At 35.4% G+C, this 22,311-nt stretch overlaps 1 protein-coding gene and 3 long non-coding RNA genes across 5 annotated transcripts; 2 read left to right on the plus strand and 2 right to left on the minus strand.

The window, feature by feature from the left end:
- The first annotated feature begins 6,255 nt into the window (after positions 1–6,255).
- LOC149923625 (COMM domain-containing protein 3) lies at positions 6,256–8,712 on the plus strand. Its single transcript, XM_090160660.1, has 9 exons — positions 6,256–6,366; positions 7,081–7,219; positions 7,285–7,393; positions 7,454–7,517; positions 7,589–7,623; positions 7,690–7,750; positions 7,818–7,874; positions 7,933–7,989; positions 8,543–8,712. Exons 2-9 carry the CDS (start codon positions 7,081–7,083, stop codon positions 8,603–8,605), a joined length of 585 nt encoding a protein of 194 aa, XP_090016786.1. The 5' UTR covers positions 6,256–6,366; the 3' UTR covers positions 8,606–8,712.
- Positions 8,713–11,016: 2,304 nt separating this feature from the next.
- On the plus strand, positions 11,017–12,563 carry LOC149923626 (uncharacterized). The gene is made up of 3 exons (XR_016476971.1): positions 11,017–11,682; positions 11,778–11,829; positions 12,059–12,563. It is a non-coding gene; the product is annotated as an uncharacterized LOC149923626 (long non-coding RNA).
- Positions 12,564–17,891: 5,328 nt separating this feature from the next.
- LOC149923627 (uncharacterized) lies at positions 17,892–19,214 on the minus strand. Its single transcript, XR_016476976.1, has 3 exons — positions 18,773–19,214; positions 18,626–18,677; positions 17,892–18,396 (listed from the first exon to the last, which is right to left on the minus strand). It is a non-coding gene; the product is annotated as an uncharacterized LOC149923627 (long non-coding RNA).
- Positions 19,215–19,962: 748 nt separating this feature from the next.
- Positions 19,963–21,280, minus strand: LOC149923628 (uncharacterized). Of its 2 annotated transcripts, XR_016476973.1 has the most exons (4): positions 21,190–21,280; positions 20,755–20,880; positions 20,603–20,690; positions 19,963–20,048 (listed from the first exon to the last, which is right to left on the minus strand). It is a non-coding gene; the product is annotated as an uncharacterized LOC149923628 (long non-coding RNA). The 2 variants fall into 2 exon arrangements; XR_016476972.1 differs by lacking the exon at positions 19,963–20,048 and having other exon boundaries at positions 20,088–20,690.
- Between the last annotated feature and the right edge of the window lie 1,031 nt (positions 21,281–22,311).

Genomic DNA, 22,311 nt, shown 5'->3' on the forward strand with positions numbered 1-22,311 from the left:
ATTATCTGCTCTCGGCCAGAATTAATTTAACACCTAAACAGCTGGAGAATTTTCGTGAGTCAAGAGGTGGTCCGGTTCGTTCCTCAAATTTGGCTCAGCCATCTCCTGCGGCCCTAAATCATAATAATATTTTGCGGCATAATGGACGCTTCAATAAAAGATACTCGGTTTTTACTCCCCTCTCCAAATTCATCTGGGAAGGAGATATTTCCGGTCGGTCGGTTAAGCGGTTAGAATGGCTAGCCAAAAAGTCATATATAAGCCAATTGGAGACGCGTTTTTGCCCTCATGAGAATTTTGCGTCAGATAACAAACGCGTCGGCTCACGTGTATAAGGAACATACTATTGTTAATTTTCGATAATATATTTTAAGGTAAAATATATAATGTTACTAAAACTAAGTATAAGAAGATAATATTATTATTAATATCATCCTCTTATGGTATAAATAATTAAAATTATATGTAATATTTTTATAATACCGGGCAATTTTAAAGCTTCTCGTGGAGGCAGAGTTAATTCATTTCGCATAAAATTATCTTTTGGAAAAAGATGAAAACTCATTCATTTAGAACTAAACATATTACTTTTGCAGTACGGTATGCAACAAGTGTTTCCTTTTAACCAGGTAACTTTTTTGGCATGTTAAGGCTTAGCAAAAAACCGATGTTACGTTCGAGAAAGTTTCCAGCTTTTTAATATTTCAACAAGCACTATATAAATAATAACTTATGAGTCCTGGCTGTCGGAAATATTACTTCTTGGCAATTTCTGGGAATATGTTTTATTTAAGCGCCTATTCAACCTCGCCAAATGACAACTATCTACCTCATTACTACTTCCAAATGCCATCACAAACTACTAACATGTCTTTACCTTCAATACCTGGAAATCATTCTATGCAACTGCCGCAATCGATTGATGGGGTTTATCGTTCGCAAGTATATTCAAAAAACTATTTAGCACCGCGTTTCGGCCAACAGCCGATTCGTGGAGTCCGTCATTAAATCGTTCGTTGCTATTTCAATTATTCAGTCCGCCAACCACTCATTTTTCGCCAACCACTCATTTACCGCCAACTACACATTCACCGCCAACTACCCATTCACCGCCAACTACCCATTCGCCGCCAACTACACATTCGCCGCCAACTACACATTCGCCGCCAACTTTCCGTTCGCCGCCAACTATTCATTCGCCGCCAACTATCCATTCGCCGCCAACTATCCATTCGCCGCCAACTATTCATTCGCCGCCAACTATCCATTCGCCGCCAACTATTCATTCGCCGCCAACTATTCATTCGCCGCCAACTATCCATTCGCCGCCAACTATCCATTCGCCGCCAACTATTCATTCGCCGCCAACTATCCATTCGCCGCCAACTATTCATTCGCCGCCAACTATTCATTCGCCGCCAACTATTCATTCGCCGCCAACTACACATTCGCCGCCAACTATTCCTACAACGTCATCTACGCTCTCACAAATTACTCGCTCAACGTCAGTTTTCTTTCCGTCATCTCCTATATCTGCACTGTCATCTCTCAACCAACGTTATCAGTCTTCCTCGCTATCGTCGTCGTCTCAACCTAGATTACTTCCGCGTGGTCTAGTAATCGCTCACCTGAATATACGCTCTCTTCGTGCCCACTTACTTTCTCTTCATCAAGTGCTCCTTGATTATGATATTGATATTATTGGTATAACCGAATCGTGTTTGGATAATACGTTGCCGAACTTTGTTGTACATATTCCTGGTTATGAGCTACTCCGCCGCGATCGGGTCGGACGAAAGGGTGGAGGTGTGGCTTTGTATTATAAGGACTTTTTACACTTGTCTATCGTCGATGAACACCAAACTGCAAATCTTGAGATTATGACTTGCGAACTCTATCAAAAGTTAACGAATCCTATCTACATTTCTACAGTGTATATTCCACCTAATGCTCTGGCGGAATGCGTCACTGAACTCGGCACTATAGTCGATCTTATTTTGACTAAACAAGGAGGAGATTTAATAGTGATGGGTGATTTCAATACTGATCTTCTCCGTCCTTCTGACGCGCGGGGAAAAGAACTCAAAGTAGCAACTTCCGGTCTTCTCCAACTCATTAAACAACCGACTCGAACCACTCTGTCTAGGGTGTCTCTTATTGATCACATTTACGTCAGTCATCCAAACAAGATCTGTCATAGTTCGGTTATTACACTCGGTTTATCGGACCACGATCTCATACTCTGCGTCCGAAGGTCTCCCAAACGGACCAGGATCACGAAAAATCTGCATACTCGGTCTTATCGAAACTTTGACGCGGACTCTTTTACCAAAGCCTTGACAAACGCATTATCTGATCTTCCCGATGTCTCGGTTGACGAGTTGTGGCTCTTCATCCAACGCTGCTTGATTTATACCCTTAATCAATACGCCCCAATTGTGTCCCGACGCTGTACTCTGAACAATCCACCGTGGTTTACTTCTACAATTCGGAGACTCTCTTACCATCGCGATCATCACAGGTCTCGTTGTAATGGAGTGAATGCGGAATTCCACGACGAACAGTACCGAATTTACAGAAACATGGTTAATAACCACCTTAAATCTTCCAAAAATTCATACATCAGTTGCGAAGTAGAGCGTTGCGAGGGAAACTCTCGCCTCTTGTGGAAGACTTTCAAAAAACATATTTCTACTCCCCGACTACCAATCTCGCAGTTAACTTCCGGTAATACTATTATCACCGACCCTTACGATATCGCCTGCGCGTTGAATCGCCATTTCACCGATATCAAGCCTTGGCCTAGCGTTCTACCATCGCGAGAACTTGAATCTGAACATACTTTTGAACTACAACCTGTAACGGTTAAAGAGGTATTTGACTTACTAAAGAAGCTCTCTCCGAATAAGGCGACTGGGTCGGACGGAATTTCATCGAAACTGTTAAAGGGGACGGCCATTCTTCTAGCTGAACCTTTGACAAAGCTGATTAACTTGAGCTTCTTAACAGGGTATTTCCCAACCGAGTGGAAAACCACACGAATCTGTCCTATATACAAGGGTAAAGGTTCCAAGCTGGATCCAAATACGTACCGTCAGATCGCTATTTTGCAAACAGTTTCCAAGGTTCCCGAATGCTTAGTGCAGAAGCAGTTGGTTGACTATCTAACGGATCACAATTTGTTATACGACCTTCAATCTGGTTTTCGTCCCCATCACTCGTCTATAACTTGCATCTTCAATCTCGTAGAGGACATTTTAGACGCCCTATCGAAGGGTCTTTTCGTCGGTGTCGTGTTCCTCGATGTCGCCAAGGCTTTTGATTCCGTTGATCATAAAATTCTTCTAGATACTTTGCGGAGAATGGGTCTCTCTACGCAAACGTTGCTATGGTTTGAATCCTATTTAACCGGGCGAAAACAATTTGTAACCGTCGACGATCATTCATCCGATCAAGCGGACTCGTCGCTCGGAGTTCCACAGGGAGGTGTCCTGGCTCCCTTACTATTCTCGCTCTATATTAATACCATCTCGCGCGAGCTGGAGCATAGTGTGGCCCACCTCTTTGCTGACGACGACGCCACTTTAACAATCTCGAAGTCCCCGTCCGAGCTCATTCGAAAGATGGACGAGGACGTCTTAAATATGGATCGCGCCTATGGGGAGTTACATTTATCTCTTCAAAAAAGCAAATCAGTGTTCTTTTTGTTTGGCTCTTCGTTCCGACTTTCACACTTTCAAAACATCAAAGAGCTACCCAAAAGTGGCGTTTCTCGCGTCGCTTCCGTCAAGTATTTGGGAGTGCACCTCGACGAAGGACTCAGCTTTGTCGCCCATACTGACTATGTCTTGAAGGAGGTGAACCAGCGCCTATGGTGCATTCGCTCGTTGAAACCCGCCTTGGATGTCAAACTATTAAATACTTTATACAAGTCTTTGGTACAACCACTGTTTGATTATGGGGACATTTTCTACCACGCCGCGTCGGAACGCCATCTCAAGTCTCTACAAGTTCTCCAAAATAGGGCAGCCAAAACTATACTTGGTGCTAATCGTCGTTCCTCCGCTACATTAGCCCGGGATACTGTGAAGTGGCTGGCCTTAAAGCAACGCTATGTTTTCAATCTTTTAATCTTCATGTTTAAGGTTCACGCTCATCAAGTGCCGCCGTATGTCACTAATCATTTTCATCGTGTCTCTACCGTACATGACTATTCGACTCGCGCGAGTGCTATTTCGTTTTACCTTGAAAATATTTCGGCTACGATCCGCAAACAAAGCCCGCGATTCAGGGGTACTAGTCTATGGAATTCTCTTCCGTCACCCTTGTTACGTAAAAAATTAACTCTATCACAGTTCAGACGTGAACTACTAGGATTTGTATCTACCTCACAAATTTAATTGCCATAATCTGCCATTAACTGTCACGCTCTTCCGCGTCATGTATTATTTAATTCTTTATTTTGTCTTGTACTTTAAACTTGTACTGTCATGACATGTTTCAAATTGTACATTTTATCTATAAACCATATTTAAGATATTTCAGGACCCAGTTGTAAATCAGTCTTTGACTGAACTGGTTATCCCAATAAAGCCTTATTATTATTATTATTATTATTATTATTATTAATTATCAGGTATTATCTAGTTAGTTAGAGGATTTTTGTTGTCGTGTGACCGTGGCTTACGACTACCCGAACATGCACCAAGAAAGAGAACGGACACGAAACGGTCTAGAAGAACGAGATACGGAAGACGTCCAACCAAGACAGGAACAACCAGATCCGTTGGCGGTAGAAAACCGACAGGATAATCTCTAACCGAAAACCACAAGAAGTGGATGAATTGTCTATAATATTATTTTAAAATTTAAAACGTAAATGCAAAAAATAATTGTTTTGGTTGATTGATTAGAGATATTTAAAATCCGCAATCTAATCTTAAGAGTGGAGATGTGTTATAACTGTTTGAATTTGGCGCGCTCTCACACCCCTTATTTTGTAACGCGCCCAGCAGAGGCGCCCGTTTCCGAATTGAAAATTTTGACATTAAAAAGACAAGGTTTCACAGTTACAATGTCTCGTAATTATTTTGTATTAATTGATTGTATAATAGTTAAATAAAAACAAAAATTACGTAGAAAACATGGTATTTAAACTTTCATAAATGCAAAATTTAACCATGGTTAGTTTAAACTAGTAAATAGAGACAGATACTTCATTTATTAAAAAGAATATTGGGGAAGCTTTTCGAGCCCACTCGCTCCTTTTCAACCCAGATAGAAATGGCGAAAAATCCAAATACAAACAGATAGCAAAATCAGCGTACAGTTATTTTTGTTGAACACGCTCTTCCGTTTTTATGGCCTAAAAACCTTTTAAAACTGCCCCAATTACTCACTTTCACCTTAAACTTTATTTGAGAATGAGAATCAAACATTCTGTAAAAATAATGAATCGGCGAAATTAAAGATGTGAAACAGATAAAACAACAAGAGTTAAAACCAAAACGGCCAAAAAAAATTTTGGATACTGAAAATTCGTAAGAAAAAAAAACCTCTCAAGAGAGAAAGCTGGCTTAATTTCACGTTTAGTTAGGATAATAAGAAGAAAAAGACAATTATTTTAAAAAATTTACAATCCATATTATTAAATTGTTTTAAATCGTTTTTAAAATGTATTTGTATATATTCTTACGTTTTTGATAAACAAAATTATTAAATACCATAGCAGGGTTGCCACACGTTAGGGAAAACAGGGAAATCAGGGAAGAGTCAGGGAATTTAAAAATGGGCCTAAAAAGTCAGGGAAATGTCAGGGAATTTTAAGAATTGGTAAAAATTCAGGGAAAAGTCAGGGAATTCAATTTTATCTTGGCATTTTTTGAAGGTAATTCAACTCTAGATCTATGACAAATTCCACGATTATCATTTATTTCCTTGAATGTTTGACGGATTTTTTCAACATTGCAATAACCTTTTTACTGAAATATAAGTTCATCTAAATTTATTAACTTATGATAAAAGTAAAATATAAAAGAAAAATTTTGGCCTTAATAAGTCAGGGAAAATCTGTTAAAATGGTCAGGGAAAACAGGGAATAGTCAGGGAATTTGAATCTGAAAATTTTGTGGCAACCCTGCATAGCCTCCAAATTTTGAACATCCCGCCAAAATCGTTAGTTTACTGGATTAAACTCAGAGGGCAGCACCAATTTTCAGTCTATTAGAAAAATATTATATCGTCATATGATAATAATTCATTGGTAGTTGGTACGCTCTCTGACAAGTTTGATATAACATTTGATATTTCAAGATAGATTATGATATAATTATTTAACTTTTAACTATTTTGGAGACCTATTTTAAGGTGATGACTTTGTCTTCGTTATCTGTTGTCCAATTCCAATTTTTTATTTAATTAAGTTTTAAATTGATGCATTTCTTAAGACATAGAGCATAGCTTAATTACTGTATATGCATGGTGGGCGTTTGGAAATTTTACTTGGGGAAACGTTTATGATCCTTATTTCAATTTTAATCAACGTATCCTTCACAAATATCTTCACAATCACTACGTATTAAACGGCTTCATCAGTGTTATTTTATAGTTAGAGCTATTAACAATTGGAATCAGTGGCGTAGCCAGGATTTTGTTTCGGGGGGGGGGGGGACACCATTGAAAAAAAAAAGTAAATAAATAAAAATATTTGTACGTACGACCATACGTTTCGGGGGGGGGGGTATGTGCCCCTGTGCCCCCTGGCTACGCCACTGATTGGAATTCATTACTTTCTAATACCTTTTCCTGTGAAAGTTGGTGGGCCCACTGGGTAATTTTGTACGACAAGCACTTCCTACACTAACTATCTACCTCATTATTTCACGATTTCATTGTATAAGATCTGACCAAGTCTTGTTATCATATTCCTTTACTTATTGATTCTGCCCTATATAACTTTTACCATCGTTTGTAAGCTATGTCATTTATTGTGTCCTGACTGTTACATACAAGTCTATTTAGGCTTTGTAATCTATGTACAGATTAGAATGAATAAATAATTTCAGCTTGATTTTTTTTCAGATGGATTTATCAAAGCCCATTTTAGACGGAGTTATGATGGCAGGGGATCAAAATACACTTTCAGATGTGGCTTATGAAAAAATAGTTTCATTTTCATTTGAAACAATACTGTCATCACAAAATGGCTCAAAAATACCACGTAAATCTGTGATCCATTGTGCAAAAAGTTTTTATTATAAATTACAAAACTGGAACTTTCCTTAGCTCCAGAAATTACTGACGTACCTTCAGGATTATTAAAACAATGTGTAGCAGCTATTACAACCCTGATTTTGGAAGCAATTAAATCTGATATTGACAACCAAATATTGAGGTAATGAGGTAAGATAAATTAGCTTTCATCAAAAATTAAAGAATTTTGTTATCATTTCAGGGCACAGCTAGACGACTGTCAATTAGATGAAAAAAGAGCGACTTTAATATTGAAACTATACGAGGTATTAATAATACTTTATAACTTGTACTATGGTAAAATAATAGTCTTGTAACGTACTTCCTCGATTTTAAGTCTAATAAGCCAAAAATTCAAGCGTATTTAGGAAGGTTAGTTACCTTAAACCTTAGATTTACTTCCTTTGCTTTTTTATATCTTATAATGTTAAATTTTAGTTATGGTCATCATGATCCGCATATCGTGCACGTTGATTGGAGGCAAGATTATGTTATAAAGGTATTTGTTTTAATTTTACGTTATCAATACCAAATTTATTAATTTCCCTTTTTGTTGGTATTTTTAGAATAGCTGGATGTCTAAAGTTGGACAGAATAAATATCTAATTACTCTACACACTGAAGTAAATATGGAAAAAAAATTAAAAACTTGTTCTTATTTATTGCTTTAAAATGTTACAGACAGAATCAAAGGATAGTGACGAACTAACATTTTCCTGCTCTTTGGAAGACTTACAGGTATAGCTAATTACAAGAAAGAAATAACGTTAACTGAGAATATGAAGGCAGAACCTGGTTCACCTCATGATTTTCCAAAGAAAAACCTAACATCCAGGCCCAGCGTTACGGTGTGTGTACGGGGCTCTAGGCAGCAAGAGATGAGATAGTAGCCCAAATAAGTTTGACACTGAAAGCTGGGCCCCACGAAAAACGCTGTAAAGCGCGGGGCCTTAAGCTAAATGAGGAAGAGTCAGTGCTCGAAATGGACTTATTAACGTACTGGAATGTCTTTCCTTTCAAAGCTTCTGATTATTCTGAAAAACTGGAGCTGTGTATTTAAAAATAATCTAAAAGAACCAGAATGATATGAGAAAAATGTTCACGAAACAGAACAGCGTTCCAGTCCATTTCGAGCACTGGGAAGCATTGTAGGCGGAGAATACCATCCATAAATAATTAAAGCGGAAGCTATAGTTGCGCCTGCATATTCTCAGTTAAGGTGTATTCATTCTTTTTAATAATTATATAGTTTTTAATTTTATATTCTCATTAATGTTGTATTTCTATTAAGGGAATTGTCGATAAATTGAAAGAAGCGTCAAAATGTTTTGTAAAAAATGCTCAAACAAGTTAAATAATATTAATATTAAGATTTATTTTTAACCCTGTGTACAATTTTGTAAAATTATTATAACATATGTTTAATTTAAATTTTTATGTAATTAAACATTTACATAATAATATGAAATTAATTTAATCTTCGGTTAAAAATTTGAAAACTGGCGTGCCACAAGGTGGAATGCTAAGCCCAACCCTTAATAATATTGACACCATAAGCAATTAGACTCAAGCGGAGTAGTTAGCACTTTTGCCTCGCAGCAAGAGGAGCGGGGTTTGATTCCAGCTTGTGGCACTGGGTGAAAACTCTGAATCACTCCTTCTAAGTTGAGTTTGCAAGTTCTCTCCCCACTGGTTAAAGGGGTTTTATATTTAAATATTGTTCAAAACTAATGGACAGGGTAATTTGAATATTGTTCATAACTAATGGTCAAGGTGATTTAAATATTGTTCATAACTAATGGACAGGGTGATCATAACTAATGGACAGGGTGATCATAACTAATGGACAAGGTGATTTAAATATTGTTCATAACTAATGGACAAGGTGATTTAAATATTGTTCATAACTAATGGACAGGGTGATCATAACTAATGGACAGGGTGATCATAACTAATGGACAAGGTGATTTAAATATTGTTCATAACTAATGGACAGGGTGATCATAACTAATGGACAGGGTGATCGTAACTAATGGACAGGGTGATCATAACTAATGGACAAGGTGATTTAAATATTGTTCATAACTAAAGGACAGGGTGATTTAAATATTGTTCATAACTAACGGACAGGGTGATTTGAATACTGTTCATAACTAATGGACAGGGTGATATTTCCAGCTATCCGGAATATCATCTTGATGCATAATTTCGTTAAACATAAACAAAATACAATCCTTTGCTTGGGGTCCCAACGCCATAATAGACTCTCTATATATATATAATAGATATTTGAGCTTTGTCGGTTCCGGTTCTGGTTCCTAGCATTTTTCATTGTTCAACAAAAATGATGTAGGGTACGTGATGGTACTTAGACAAAACTACATGGAATGTCCAGTGGCGGCGCCAGGGGTAGGCTACGCAGGCTACAGCCTACTTTTATTTCGCTAGATGAAGGGGCCCCGAACAGCCCCCTAAAATGATTTGCGAAACTAGAAATATCAAAATCCGAATGAAAAGCCTGCTGTTTTTAAGTTGCGAACACTGAACAGTGATTTCTAATATTTTGTCGAACGCCGCCTTGATTCGTTGTAGTTGCTAAACTAGCTACTTCAAAAAGTGTTGCATCATGGACTAATTAATGTATACACAGGGACGGTCCGCACAACGCTACTCTCTCATAAAATCGGCGACTAAGTCTTGTTAATGCTGTTCCCTCTTTTCCTCCCCCCTTAAGCAAAGTTAGCCGAGTCAAAACGTCATCAAACGGAAAAACGATGCTGCCCTCTATCTGCAAGTCTTGGAGTCTATCGATGTTGGCGTCTGCTTATGATTTGAAAAACAAACGTTTTTTTCGTTCATTTGAATAAGGTGTATGATTTAGGAGCTTTAATTTATTTAAGTAGTTTTACAAATTAATTATGAGGAAAAAGCTGTGTGTTTACCCTTCGTGTAAAAGTGATTCGAAGTATTGTCATAAAGAACACACGAAAGATTTCTTTATACCTTTCCTGTTCATCTTTTTCTAAGCCTTGTCCAAAAAAAATCCTTTATTTACCATTATCGGAATCACTTAAATCCACTTTTTTAATCTTCTTTTTGTCTGGAGAAATTGAGAATAACGTCTCGAATGTATGGGCCGAAAAATTAATATCAATCAATTTAATTGTTAATATAAATGAATTCATTTACCAAACGCACGTGGAGCTTACAACATCGCCGGCAAGGCGACTGCTTTTTTTTTTGTTCCCTTAAACCTTTCCTCCCGTTTCCATCCCCCTTGACTCAGTTTGTCGTTATTTCGCACAATCGCCGCTCGAGGGCACATTTAGCAATCGCTAGCCGCTAAATTTCCTATGCGGACCGTCCCTGTGTATACATTAATTAGTCCATGGTTGCATCGTTAGACAGATGATAAATTGCGCGGTTTTCCGACTCTCCGAGGCCCAATTTCCAAAATAAAGATAAAATAAAGCGTGGCAATGCTGTTGGAGGATGTTGCCCATATGTGCATTGTTATACTCATCGACTAAAATAAATAACTTCCGATTACATTTATACAGTCATGTACATTTCTTTTGTAAATTATTAATAATAAACCGGTTTTGTCACAGTTTTGTTTAGTTAGTGTATGCACGGCCAACTTAGATCCACTGCTACTCGCACTAGAAGGCCCCCCAGCTTTATTTTCCTGTCATGTTAACGACCGTATGAGGAAAAGCCATTTACGCGGGAAAATTCCGCTTGGCGCGCTAGGAACCGGGACAACCCTTCTAATGTTATCCTACGGGGAAAATTTTTCGAAACAGTCCAACTTTTAGGAACCTTTTCCCTTATCTTTGCAATATTGTTCAACGCTGAGATTTTAATATGATTTGAAGTAAGGTTTTAACTTTATTTTAAGACTATGTTTGTAATTTTCCGATCTTTGGTTCGCGTACAATCTTCTTTTAAAATCGACCAAAATTTTAAGGCGAGGAATTGACTCCGTATCGAAAATAAGCCTCGGCGTCATCTTGCGCGCCTGAGCACGGCCCCCTGCACGCGCTCACGCTGCTCGCGACGATAGCGGCCCCGGCGATCGACTGAAAATTGCGAAAGTGAAATTAGTTAACTTTTTTCCTACATCGACCTTTGGCGCTGACGTAACAACTAAGAAATGGCTGGAGTATATGGCGAAAACGTTCCAATTTTTAGAGTTTCATTAATTATTACTAATTGTGTAATTTTAGGGTTATAATTTCTTTCCGTAATCTTTAAATTACTTATTAATAAATAAGTAAAATACGTTTGGATATTTTTTAAATCAAAATACGCGCCGAGAAAACCAGACAAAGAAGACGCTGTCGACGTTAATAATGTAAACAAAAGAACTAGTCATGTGTCCGCTTATCAGCTGTTGTTTTTCGATTTTATTCTTACAGTTCTTTGATAGTAAGTTGTTTTAATATTTACAAAGTTAACTTCAATTTAAGTAAATAAGTAGTAAATGTAATGCAGATTATAAAACTAGAATATTATTTTTACAGTTAACAAAGTCAGACAATGTTGAAGATTGTTGAAAATCTATGTATGAGACATGTAAGCATTCTAAATCACAGACTCACTAGTCTCACTCACAGTTCACAATATGGTTTAGGTCTAAATGTAGAGATTCCCATTTTTTTTACCATAATTTAAGTTAAAATTGGTTTTTGTTAATTACTTTTAAGAATCTCGATAACTTAGTAGTCCCACGCTCACATTAAAGTAATCAGCTTTTTTCAAGTAAAATTCATCAAGATTCAATTAAAATTACTGGATGATGTAGGAACATGCTGGATGATGTAGGAACATGCTGGATGATGTAGGAACATGCTGGATGATGTAGGAACATGCTGGATGATGTAGGAACATGCTGGATGATGTAGGAATATGCTGGATGATGTAGGAATATGCTGGATGAGGTTGAAATATGCTGGATGATGTGGATAAACATTCTTTTCGTTTCTGATGGTAGTTATATTCGAATTTGAGACCTAATCGTATATTGGCTCATATGTAATGCCACCAATTAAGTAATAGGTAGTGACGTACATCTGGTTAAAAATCCTACGATTACGCATTAGCCTCACAACAGACTATCATTAACTGAAGTTCCTTAAAATGCAAACCACAAACCAATCTTCCATGTGAAGTGTATGCTTCGTTGACTACAAAATCATTCCTAGAGATGCTCTTAATCCACAGTTTGCATAAATTTTCATCAGCGGGTAACTGATGAAATGACACTTTGGTCTTCTTAAAAGTAGATGAACACAATGGAACAGAACAATGCTGGTATTTTTAAATTCAATTTAATCACGATTATGTTGATTAAATCATGTTTAATTAATTAATATAATCTTTAAATCTATTTAATCATAATTAAATGATTAAATCTGATATAAATGATTAAATCTGATATAAATGATTAAATCTGATTGAAACAATTAAATCTGATTGAAACAATTAAATCTGATTGAAACAATTAAATCTGATTGAAACGATTAAATCGTGATTAGTATGATTAAATCGCGATTAGAAATTAGAACGACAATCAGAATGATTATATTGGTGATTGGAATGATTATAATTGTGCGTGATTTTATCGAGCTTATTAGAATAATTTACTAAGTGATTAGAATTATTAAAATCTCGATTCGACCGATTATATTGATTAAATCGTGATTAAAATGTTTAAATCGTGATTAAAATGTTTAAATCATGATTAAGTTTAAATCGTGATTAAAATGATTAAATCTAATTAAAATGTTTAAATCTGATTAAAATGATTAAATCCTGATTAAAAAGATTAGATCCTGATTAGAATGATTAAATCTCGTTTAAAGCGTGGTTAGATTTTCTAATCTTGATTAATTTTTGTTGAAGAAATAAAAAACAATGAAGATATTTTGTAACAAAGTCATTCAACAGTACTAGTCCGTTCTTACTAGTCAGTTTTCTGTTGTACTACCATCGTTTCATTAATTGTTATGTATATATATATTTTAACCAAGTCGAAAATAAACCGTTCATTTACGCGGGAAAATTCCGCTTGGCGCGCTAGGAACCGGGACAACCCTTCTAATGTTATCCTACGGGGAAAATTTTTCGAAACAGTCCCACTTTTAGGAACCTTTTCCCTTATCTTTGCAATATTGTTCGGCTATACTTTTGTTTTTTTGTGTTTTGTTTTTGTTTTTTTGGTTTGCTATTTGTCAAGGATTACAGTAATGCAAAAAGTTTTAACCGCAAGTTATTATTTAAAAAGATATGTTCAATGTAAAATTGCTACTTGCTAGCAATTTTTACAACGGAAAATACGACATATTTCGAGATTTCTGTATGTGTTGTATGAGGTAGGACTGTTGACGAGGACGATTCTTTAAATTACTAGATTTTAATACTTTTTGGATAAAGTAGGACTGATGACGAAAAAGAAAAAGGCTGAAATGCAAAACAGTACTAACTTTTAAGGGTTGGGGATTTTTCCCGTATTTCAACGCATTTTAGCCTTTTTTTAACCATACTATGTCATATTATATGTCGTCTGTGTGATGTTGACTTATACAATGTCGAATGTATTCTAAGTATTGGCGCCTGACGGCGCCGCGCACTCACTTCGCTCGAGCGCTGGGGGCGCGCGGCGCCTCCCCAACCCCATACTAAAAAAAGCTATGGGCCATCTATAACGCAACCTAGAGGACAGCACCAAGCCTGACGCATCAAGTATCGTCAACCCGATATTAATCCAACCTAATAATATAAATAACCTAACCCATTATCCCCGCCAAAACCCCTAAAATGCATTGAAATACGGCGAAAATACCTGAAATAAAAAAGTAAGTTAGTATGTTTTGCATTTCCACATTTTCTTTTTCGTTATCAGCGCCACGTTATCCACAACGCATTCAAATCTAGGAATTTAAAGAATCGTCCTAGGGAAAATTCACTGTAAAAGACCAATGTTTAAAAATGCATATCTTTGTTAATATTCATTTTCGCCAAAATAAAATGAAAATTAAAGTAATCCCCATCTTGCCCTCTATCCAAAAAAATATATAAAAAATCGGGTGGGGGGCAGCTATTCTACACTTAGCCCAAAATTGCTGGCAAATAACAATTTTATATTTATCATATCTTTCTAAATAATAAATTGCGGTTTTGTTTATTTTTTTAGATGTATTATTTGTCAAGGATTACAATAATGCAAAAAGTTTTAACCGCAATTTATTATTTAGAAAGTTATGATAAATTTAAAATTGTGACTTGCCAGCAATTTTTACCTAGGAAAATACGACATATTTCGAGATTTTTGTACTTGTTGGATGAGGTAGGACTGATGACGAATTAGATTTAACGACAAGATATTACTAATTTTTTAAAACGTGTGCAAACCGAAAATGTGTTTACGGCTTTTTTGGTTTTGTTATTGTTTTTTGTTTATTATTTGTCAAGGATTACAGTAATGCGAAAAGTTTTAACCGCAATTTATTATTTAGAAAGATATGATAAATATAAAATTGTTATTTGCCAGCAATTTTGGGCTAAGTGTAGAATAGCTGCCCCCCACCCGATTTTTTATATATTTTTTTTGGATAGAGGGCAAGATGGGGATTACTTTAATTTTCATTTTATTTTGGCGAAAATTAATATTAACAAAGATATGCATTTTTAAACATTGGTCTTTTACAGTGAATTTTCCCTAGGACGATTCTTTAAATTCCTAGATTTGAATGCGTTGTGGATAACGTGGTGCTGATAACGAAAAAGAAAATGTGGAAATGCAAAACATACTAACTTACTTTTTTATTTCAGGTATTTTCGCCGTATTTCAATGCATTTTAGGGGTTTTGGCGGGGATAATGGGTTAGGTTATTTATATTATTAGGTTGGATTAATATCGGGTTGACGATACTTGATGCGTCAGGCTTGGTGCTGTCCTCTAGGTTGCGTTATAGATGGCCCATACCTTTTTTTAGTATGGGGTTGGGGAGGCGCCGCGCGCCCCCAGCGCTCGAGCGAAGTGAGTGCGCGGCGCCGTCAGGCGCCAATACTTAGAATACATTCGACATTTTATAAGTCAACATCACACAGACGACATATAATATGACATAGTATGGTTAAAAAAAGGCTAAAATGCGTTGAAATACGGGAAAAATCCCCAACCCTTAAAAGTTAGTACTGTTTTGCATTTCAGCCTTTTTCTTTTTCGTCATCAGTCCTACTTTATCCAAAAAGTATTAAAATCTAGTAATTTAAAGAATCGTCCTCGTCAACAGTCCTACCTCATACAACACATACAGAAATCTCGAAATATGTCGTATTTTCCGTTGTAAAAATTGCTAGCAAGTAGCAATTTTACATTGAACATATCTTTTTAAATAATAACTTGCGGTTAAAACTTTTTGCATTACTGTAATCCTTGACAAATAGCAAACCAAAAAAACAAAAACAAAACACAAAAAAACAAAAGTACCTATTGTTAAAAAATCCCTATTGTTCAACGCTGAGATTTTAATATGATTTGAAGTAAGGTTTTAGCTTTATTTTAAGACTATGTTTGTAATTTTCCGATCTTTGGTTCGCGTACAATCTTCTTTTAAAATCGACCAAAATTTTAAGGCGAGGAATTGACTCCGTATCGAAAATAAGCCTCGGCGTCATCTTGCGCGGCGCGAGATTAAAAAATGTAAAGCTAAGAACACAAAATAAAATATCTCAGATTATCTGATAATACAACTTGGGTTCTATTTTTTACTTAAGTTAATATTTTATTACTTAAATTTTTACGTTTTATTATTATTAAACTGTTCAAAACATTATTTCAAATGGTTAAAGTTTGCTGTCTCTGATACAACCTAAGCTAATACAGTGTTTTGTATTAATTTGTGATTGTAACAATCAACAACACACTGAGAAATTGGATAAAACCATTATGAATCGCTTAGTTCCTCCTCTTCTGGACCATTTGATACACAATATTTCTCAAAATTTTGAAAAAGTTAAACACCTACAATACAAACCAGTTAGTCGAAAAGTTTTGAAACTTTAAATTTTATATAAAACAATTTTATATTTCACGTGAAATTTGTTACAATAAATTAGATTCAATTTGTAAAACTATGAAATTTAATATAAGACAAGTTTTTAAAATTTAATACAGAGTTTGAATTTATGTTTAGTTTTCAATCAGGCCACGGCCCCCTGCACGCGCTCACGCTGCTCGCGACGATAGCGGCCCCGGCAAAGAATTTCCTCCCCATGTATTTTCGCGACAGCGATTTTCCGTCGCTTGGAACGCTGGTGTAACAACCGGAATCTATCAAAGAGGCGGGAAGTTTAACATACGTTTCAATGGCGATGAATTTGCATTAGTGAAGTTTTTTTCCAACTGTTTTATTGAATTTGGAGAAGTTTGTAACAAACAATTAGTAATTACACTTTTTAAGTATGTAAGTTTTCATTTCAAAAATTTTTTTTTAATAAATATTTCAATATTTTGAGTGGTAACATTTTATTGCTAAGCCTAACCATAAATGGTTTAAGTTTTGTATTGGCAATGAGTTTTCAAGTTATTAAAAACTGTATTTTGTAGTTATTTAAGACTATAATTATGATAACTGCTCATAATTTTTGTCATATTCACCAAACTTTGTTCTTTATAATTTGCATAAGATAAAACATTAATATTTGCTCAAATGCCATTACCCTGGCTGCGTTACATCCTGTTTTTTTAATAAGTGAAAATTACCGGGAGGGGCAGGTCACTTCCATTTTGGGTGTAAAATTATTAAATCAAGGTAATAGTGATTAAATCAGCGTAATTAAAATTAAAAAAATTGTTGAAGTTTTCAACAGCAACACGGAGCAGAGCGCAGATACCGAAATAAATCCAGTGACATCCGCTACAAGTAATGAACGGTTTATTTTCGACTTGGTTAAAATATATATATACATAACAATTAATGAAACGATGGTAGTACAACAGAAAACTGACTAGTAAGAACGGACTAGTACTGTTGAATGACTTTGTTACAAAATATCTTCATTGTTTTTTATTTCTTCAACAAAAATTAATCAAGATTAGAAAATCTAACCACGCTTTAAACGAGATTTAATCATTCTAATCAGGATCTAATCTTTTTAATCAGGATTTAATCATTTTAATCAGATTTAAACATTTTAATCACGATTTAAACATTTTAATCACGATTTAATCAATATAATCGGTCGAATCGAGATTTTAATAATTCTAATCACTTAGTAAATTATTCTAATAAGCTCGATAAAATCACGCACAATTATAATCATTCCAATCACCAATATAATCATTCTGATTGTCGTTCTAATTTCTAATCGCGATTTAATCATACTAATCACGATTTAATCGTTTCAATCAGATTTAATTGTTTCAATCAGATTTAATTGTTTCAATCAGATTTAATTGTTTCAATCAGATTTAATTGTTTCAATCAGATTTAATCATTTATATCAGATTTAATCATTTATATCAGATTTAATCATTTAATTATGATTAAATAGATTTAAAGATTATATTAATTAATTAAACATGATTTAATCAACATAATCGTGATTAAATTGAATTTAAAAATACCAGCATTGTTCTGTTCCATTGTGTTCATCTACTTTTAAGAAGACCAAAGTGTCATTTCATCAGTTACCCGCTGATGAAAATTTATGCAAACTGTGGATTAAGAGCATCTCTAGGAATGATTTTGTAGTCAACGAAGCATACACTTCACATGGAAGATTGGTTTGTGGTTTGCATTTTAAGGAACTTCAGTTAATGATAGTCTGTTGTGAGGCTAATGCGTAATCGTAGGATTTTTAACCAGATGTACGTCACTACCTATTACTTAATTGGTGGCATTACATATGAGCCAATATACGATTAGGTCTCAAATTCGAATATAACTACCATCAGAAACGAAAAGAATGTTTATCCACATCATCCAGCATATTTCAACCTCATCCAGCATATTCCTACATCATCCAGCATATTCCTACATCATCCAGCATGTTCCTACATCATCCAGCATGTTCCTACATCATCCAGCATGTTCCTACATCATCCAGCATGTTCCTACATCATCCAGCATGTTCCTACATCATCCAGTAATTTTAATTGAATCTTGATGAATTTTACTTGAAAAAAGCTGATTACTTTAATGTGAGCGTGGGACTACTAAGTTATCGAGATTCTTAAAAGTAATTAACAAAAACCAATTTTAACTTAAATTATGGTAAAAAAAATGGGAATCTCTACATTTAGACCTAAACCATATTGTGAACTGTGAGTGAGACTAGTGAGTCTGTGATTTAGAATGCTTACATGTCTCATACATAGATTTTCAACAATCTTCAACATTGTCTGACTTTGTTAACTGTAAAAATAATATTCTAGTTTTATAATCTGCATTACATTTACTACTTATTTACTTAAATTGAAGTTAACTTTGTAAATATTAAAACAACTTACTATCAAAGAACTGTAAGAATAAAATCGAAAAACAACAGCTGATAAGCGGACACATGACTAGTTCTTTTGTTTACATTATTAACGTCGACAGCGTCTTCTTTGTCTGGTTTTCTCGGCGCGTATTTTGATTTAAAAAATATCCAAACGTATTTTACTTATTTATTAATAAGTAATTTAAAGATTACGGAAAGAAATTATAACCCTAAAATTACACAATTAGTAATAATTAATGAAACTCTAAAAATTGGAACGTTTTCGCCATATACTCCAGCCATTTCTTAGTTGTTACGTCAGCGCCAAAGGTCGATGTAGGAAAAAAGTTAACTAATTTCACTTTCGCAATTTTCAGTCGATCGCCGGGGCCGCTATCGTCGCGAGCAGCGTGAGCGCGTGCAGGGGGCCGTGCTCAGGCGCGCAAGATGACGCCGAGGCTTATTTTCGATACGGAGTCAATTCCTCGTATTAAAATTTTGGTCGATTTTAAAAGAAGATTGTACGCGAACCAAAGATCGGAAAATTACGAACATAGTCTTAAAATAAAGTTAAAACCTTACTTCAAATCATATTAAAATCTCAGCGTTGAACAATATTGCAAAGATAAGGGAAAAGGTTCCTAAAAGTTGGACTGTTTCGAAAAATTTTCCCCGTAGGATAACATTAGAAGGGTTGTCCCGGTTCCTAGCGCGCCAAGCGGAATTTTCCCGCGTAAATCGACTTTTCCCCATACCACGGCCGTCTCGAGATCTGCTTCGCGCTCATAGCGGCCCAGGCAAAGATTTCCTCTCCTATGTATTTCCGCGAATACCTTCTTTTAACACTAGGAGCGCTGTCTGAGCCCCCCCTTAAATGTAAAAAATTAGCGGGATATTTAATAGTTTTCTATGGCGGTAAATTCAACTAGTTAATCCTTTTTGCATTGTTTTTCAAAAACTTCTGGAAAGTTTGGGATATACATCTTATGATTTGATCTTTATCTAATAAGTTTTCATTTAAAACATTTATTTAATTAAAGTAATATGCTTATATTGAGTTTTATTAGTTAATTGCTAAGCCTAACCAAAGTTTCTTTTGTTTTTCACAATTTTCAAACCAGTATTCGCATTTTTTATCAGAATTTTAAATAAATAACCACAATATTATTCATATTATTTAATAAATACCTTTATTATTCTTTAAATTAAGTTCACATTTCTCAAACTTAAGTTTTAAAATATTGCCTATTTTTAATTTGCAAAAATGCCCACCACAAAAATTTGTTGTGTTCCATTTTGTGAATCTAAGAAGAATATCAATGTATAATTTCATTAGTTTCCAGTTGATGAAAGTTTATGCAAATTATGGACTAAGAACATATCTAGAAAAGATTTTGGGGTCAATGAAGCTTACGCATCACGCAAGATTTGTTTGTAGTGGGACATTTTAAGGAAAGTGATTACTATCAAGGTCTAAAGATCCGCAAATTAAAGAAAATATTGACAAAGGAAACATATGAATCTATAATATCTATTAGAATAACTTCATTGTCTACAATATCTTGCGTGTCATACCTCCTTAAATCTGGTTTCCAGTTTGTCTTGACAAGAAATTTAACGAGCGATGCTATTGAAATGTTTTTCAGCATTCTCAGGAAAATGGCTGGAGGGAATGACATGCTTGATGCAAGAGAAACTATATTCAGTTTAGAATCCTACCTTAAGAGAGGCACTATATCATTAACAAAACCTAAAACATCTAACGTTCCCCAAGACAGCTTCACAGATCTATCAGCCATGATTGATACTAGACTCGATGGATTTTCAACTATTTTTAACGGCAATTAAGTTACGTTACCATCTGAAGTTATGAGTACCCAGATACACAGAGATGCACCTTACGGCTAGCAAGTATCGCATACTTGGCTGGTTATGTAGTACAAATCCTAGAGGAAAAACATTTTTGCAAATTGTGCCTTGAAAATGTATCACAGCCTAATTTTGACTCACCATTAGTTGGATTGATAAAATTGTCCGACAGAGGAAACCTTAGGTATCCGCAGCAAAGCTTTATCATGTTAATGGCTATAGTAACAACATTCATAGAGAGAGCTGTACCCTATCTCCGGGATTCACCTGCCATTTTAAAAAAACATTGAAATCCACTTGTGGCCAAAAATTGCTCTATGCCGTTACATCCAATGTGATTTGATTAATAATCACTGAATGAAATTGCCGATTTAATTTGTTGAAAGGTCGTACTTCCAATTATCACAAATATTACCAAAACTCTGTCAGCAAAATTTGAGAAAGTGAAAGAACTTGTGCATAAGCCTCTTTCTTGAAAAGTACTCAAGTTGTAAATTTTAGTTTTCTAAATTTTTAGTCGTGTATCATTCAGTGGGAAATTCACATTGGTTTATTATATTTATCAGATTTAAATACCTTCCAAGTTTCCATCACTATTTTCATTCATAGTGATCTTCCAAGTGTCAGTTAGTTAATTAAAATTCATTTATTTCACTACTTTAATTAAAATAAATTAAATAAAAGGCCTCTGGAAGTTACTACATAGCAAAATTACAGCTATAAGGAGAACCACGTGTTTATGTTTACATTTATATACAGAAAACGTCGACGGCGACTTCTGGCTCCAGAATGACCAAATTTTAATAACGTTTTTCAAAACTTTACTTTGCGTTAAAAAATCTCAAGAGGTGTTTAACTTTTTTATTATTAATTAACTTAAATATTACTAAAAAAATATTTTACAAAAAATTACACATTACGCGATAATAATTGAAATTCCAAAGTTCCATGCAGTTCCTCCCATTCGATAACATGGCTGCGAATTTTCTCAAGGGGGGGCTAGACTAGCGCCAGAAAACGATGTGAGAAGTTTTTGAACTAATTTCCCATACGCGATTTTCGTACGATCGCCTGGGCCGCTATGAGCGCGAAGCAGATCTCGAGACGGCCGTGCCCATACGGTCGTTAACATGGGAGGAAAATAAAGCTGGGGGGGATTCTAGTGCGAGTAGCAGTGGATCTAAGTTGGCCGTGGTGTATGTAAAGGGGGGGGGGGGGGCAAATTAAAGAATTAAGTATCCTGGCGCCACCACGGCGAATATCACATTATATGTTACTTTTAAATTTAAACAACCCGTCTCCTTATTAAGCTCTCCAACATAGAAATGTAACATAGAGTAAAAACGTGTCCATCGTGTATCCTGCTTTATGAGCTAATTCTAAGCAGTAAAACTTGAAGTAAAGTAACGCGACTAGATAATCTAAAAAGTCTCCGGCGTGTACCATGCGTTATGAACTAATTCTTCGACGAGTAAGTTAAAATGAAGTAGCGTAAAACTTGTAACGCATTTAAATAAACTACTCGTGTTTAAAGACTGAACTATATCAAATTTAAACCAGTCTTTACCTACTTCTGGCACCAACTACAAAACTTACTCACTTTATAGTCCTCGAAAAAATGCGCCCCCAAACCTCTTGCGCCCCCAGGCAGTTGCGTACCCTGCGTACCCTATATCGCCGCCCCTGCTTCGTAATTAT

This window comes from Leiobunum rupestre, chromosome 10, assembly GCF_980474605.1.
Source record: "Leiobunum rupestre chromosome 10, qqLeiRupe1.1.hap1, whole genome shotgun sequence".
Classification (NCBI taxonomy): Eukaryota; Metazoa; Arthropoda; class Arachnida; order Opiliones; family Sclerosomatidae; genus Leiobunum; species Leiobunum rupestre.

Excerpts from the sequence above, each read along its gene's own strand:
- LOC149923625 (XM_090160660.1), top strand. The coding sequence starts at position 7,081 with ATGGATTTATCAAAGCCCATTTTAGACGGAGTTATGATGGCAGGGGAT. Across the intron at positions 7,220-7,284 it reads AAATGGCTCAAAAATACCAC|CTCCAGAAATTACTGACGTA; the intron begins GTAAATCTGTGA and ends AACTTTCCTTAG. Across the intron at positions 7,394-7,453 it reads ATTGACAACCAAATATTGAG|GGCACAGCTAGACGACTGTC; the intron begins GTAATGAGGTAA and ends TTATCATTTCAG.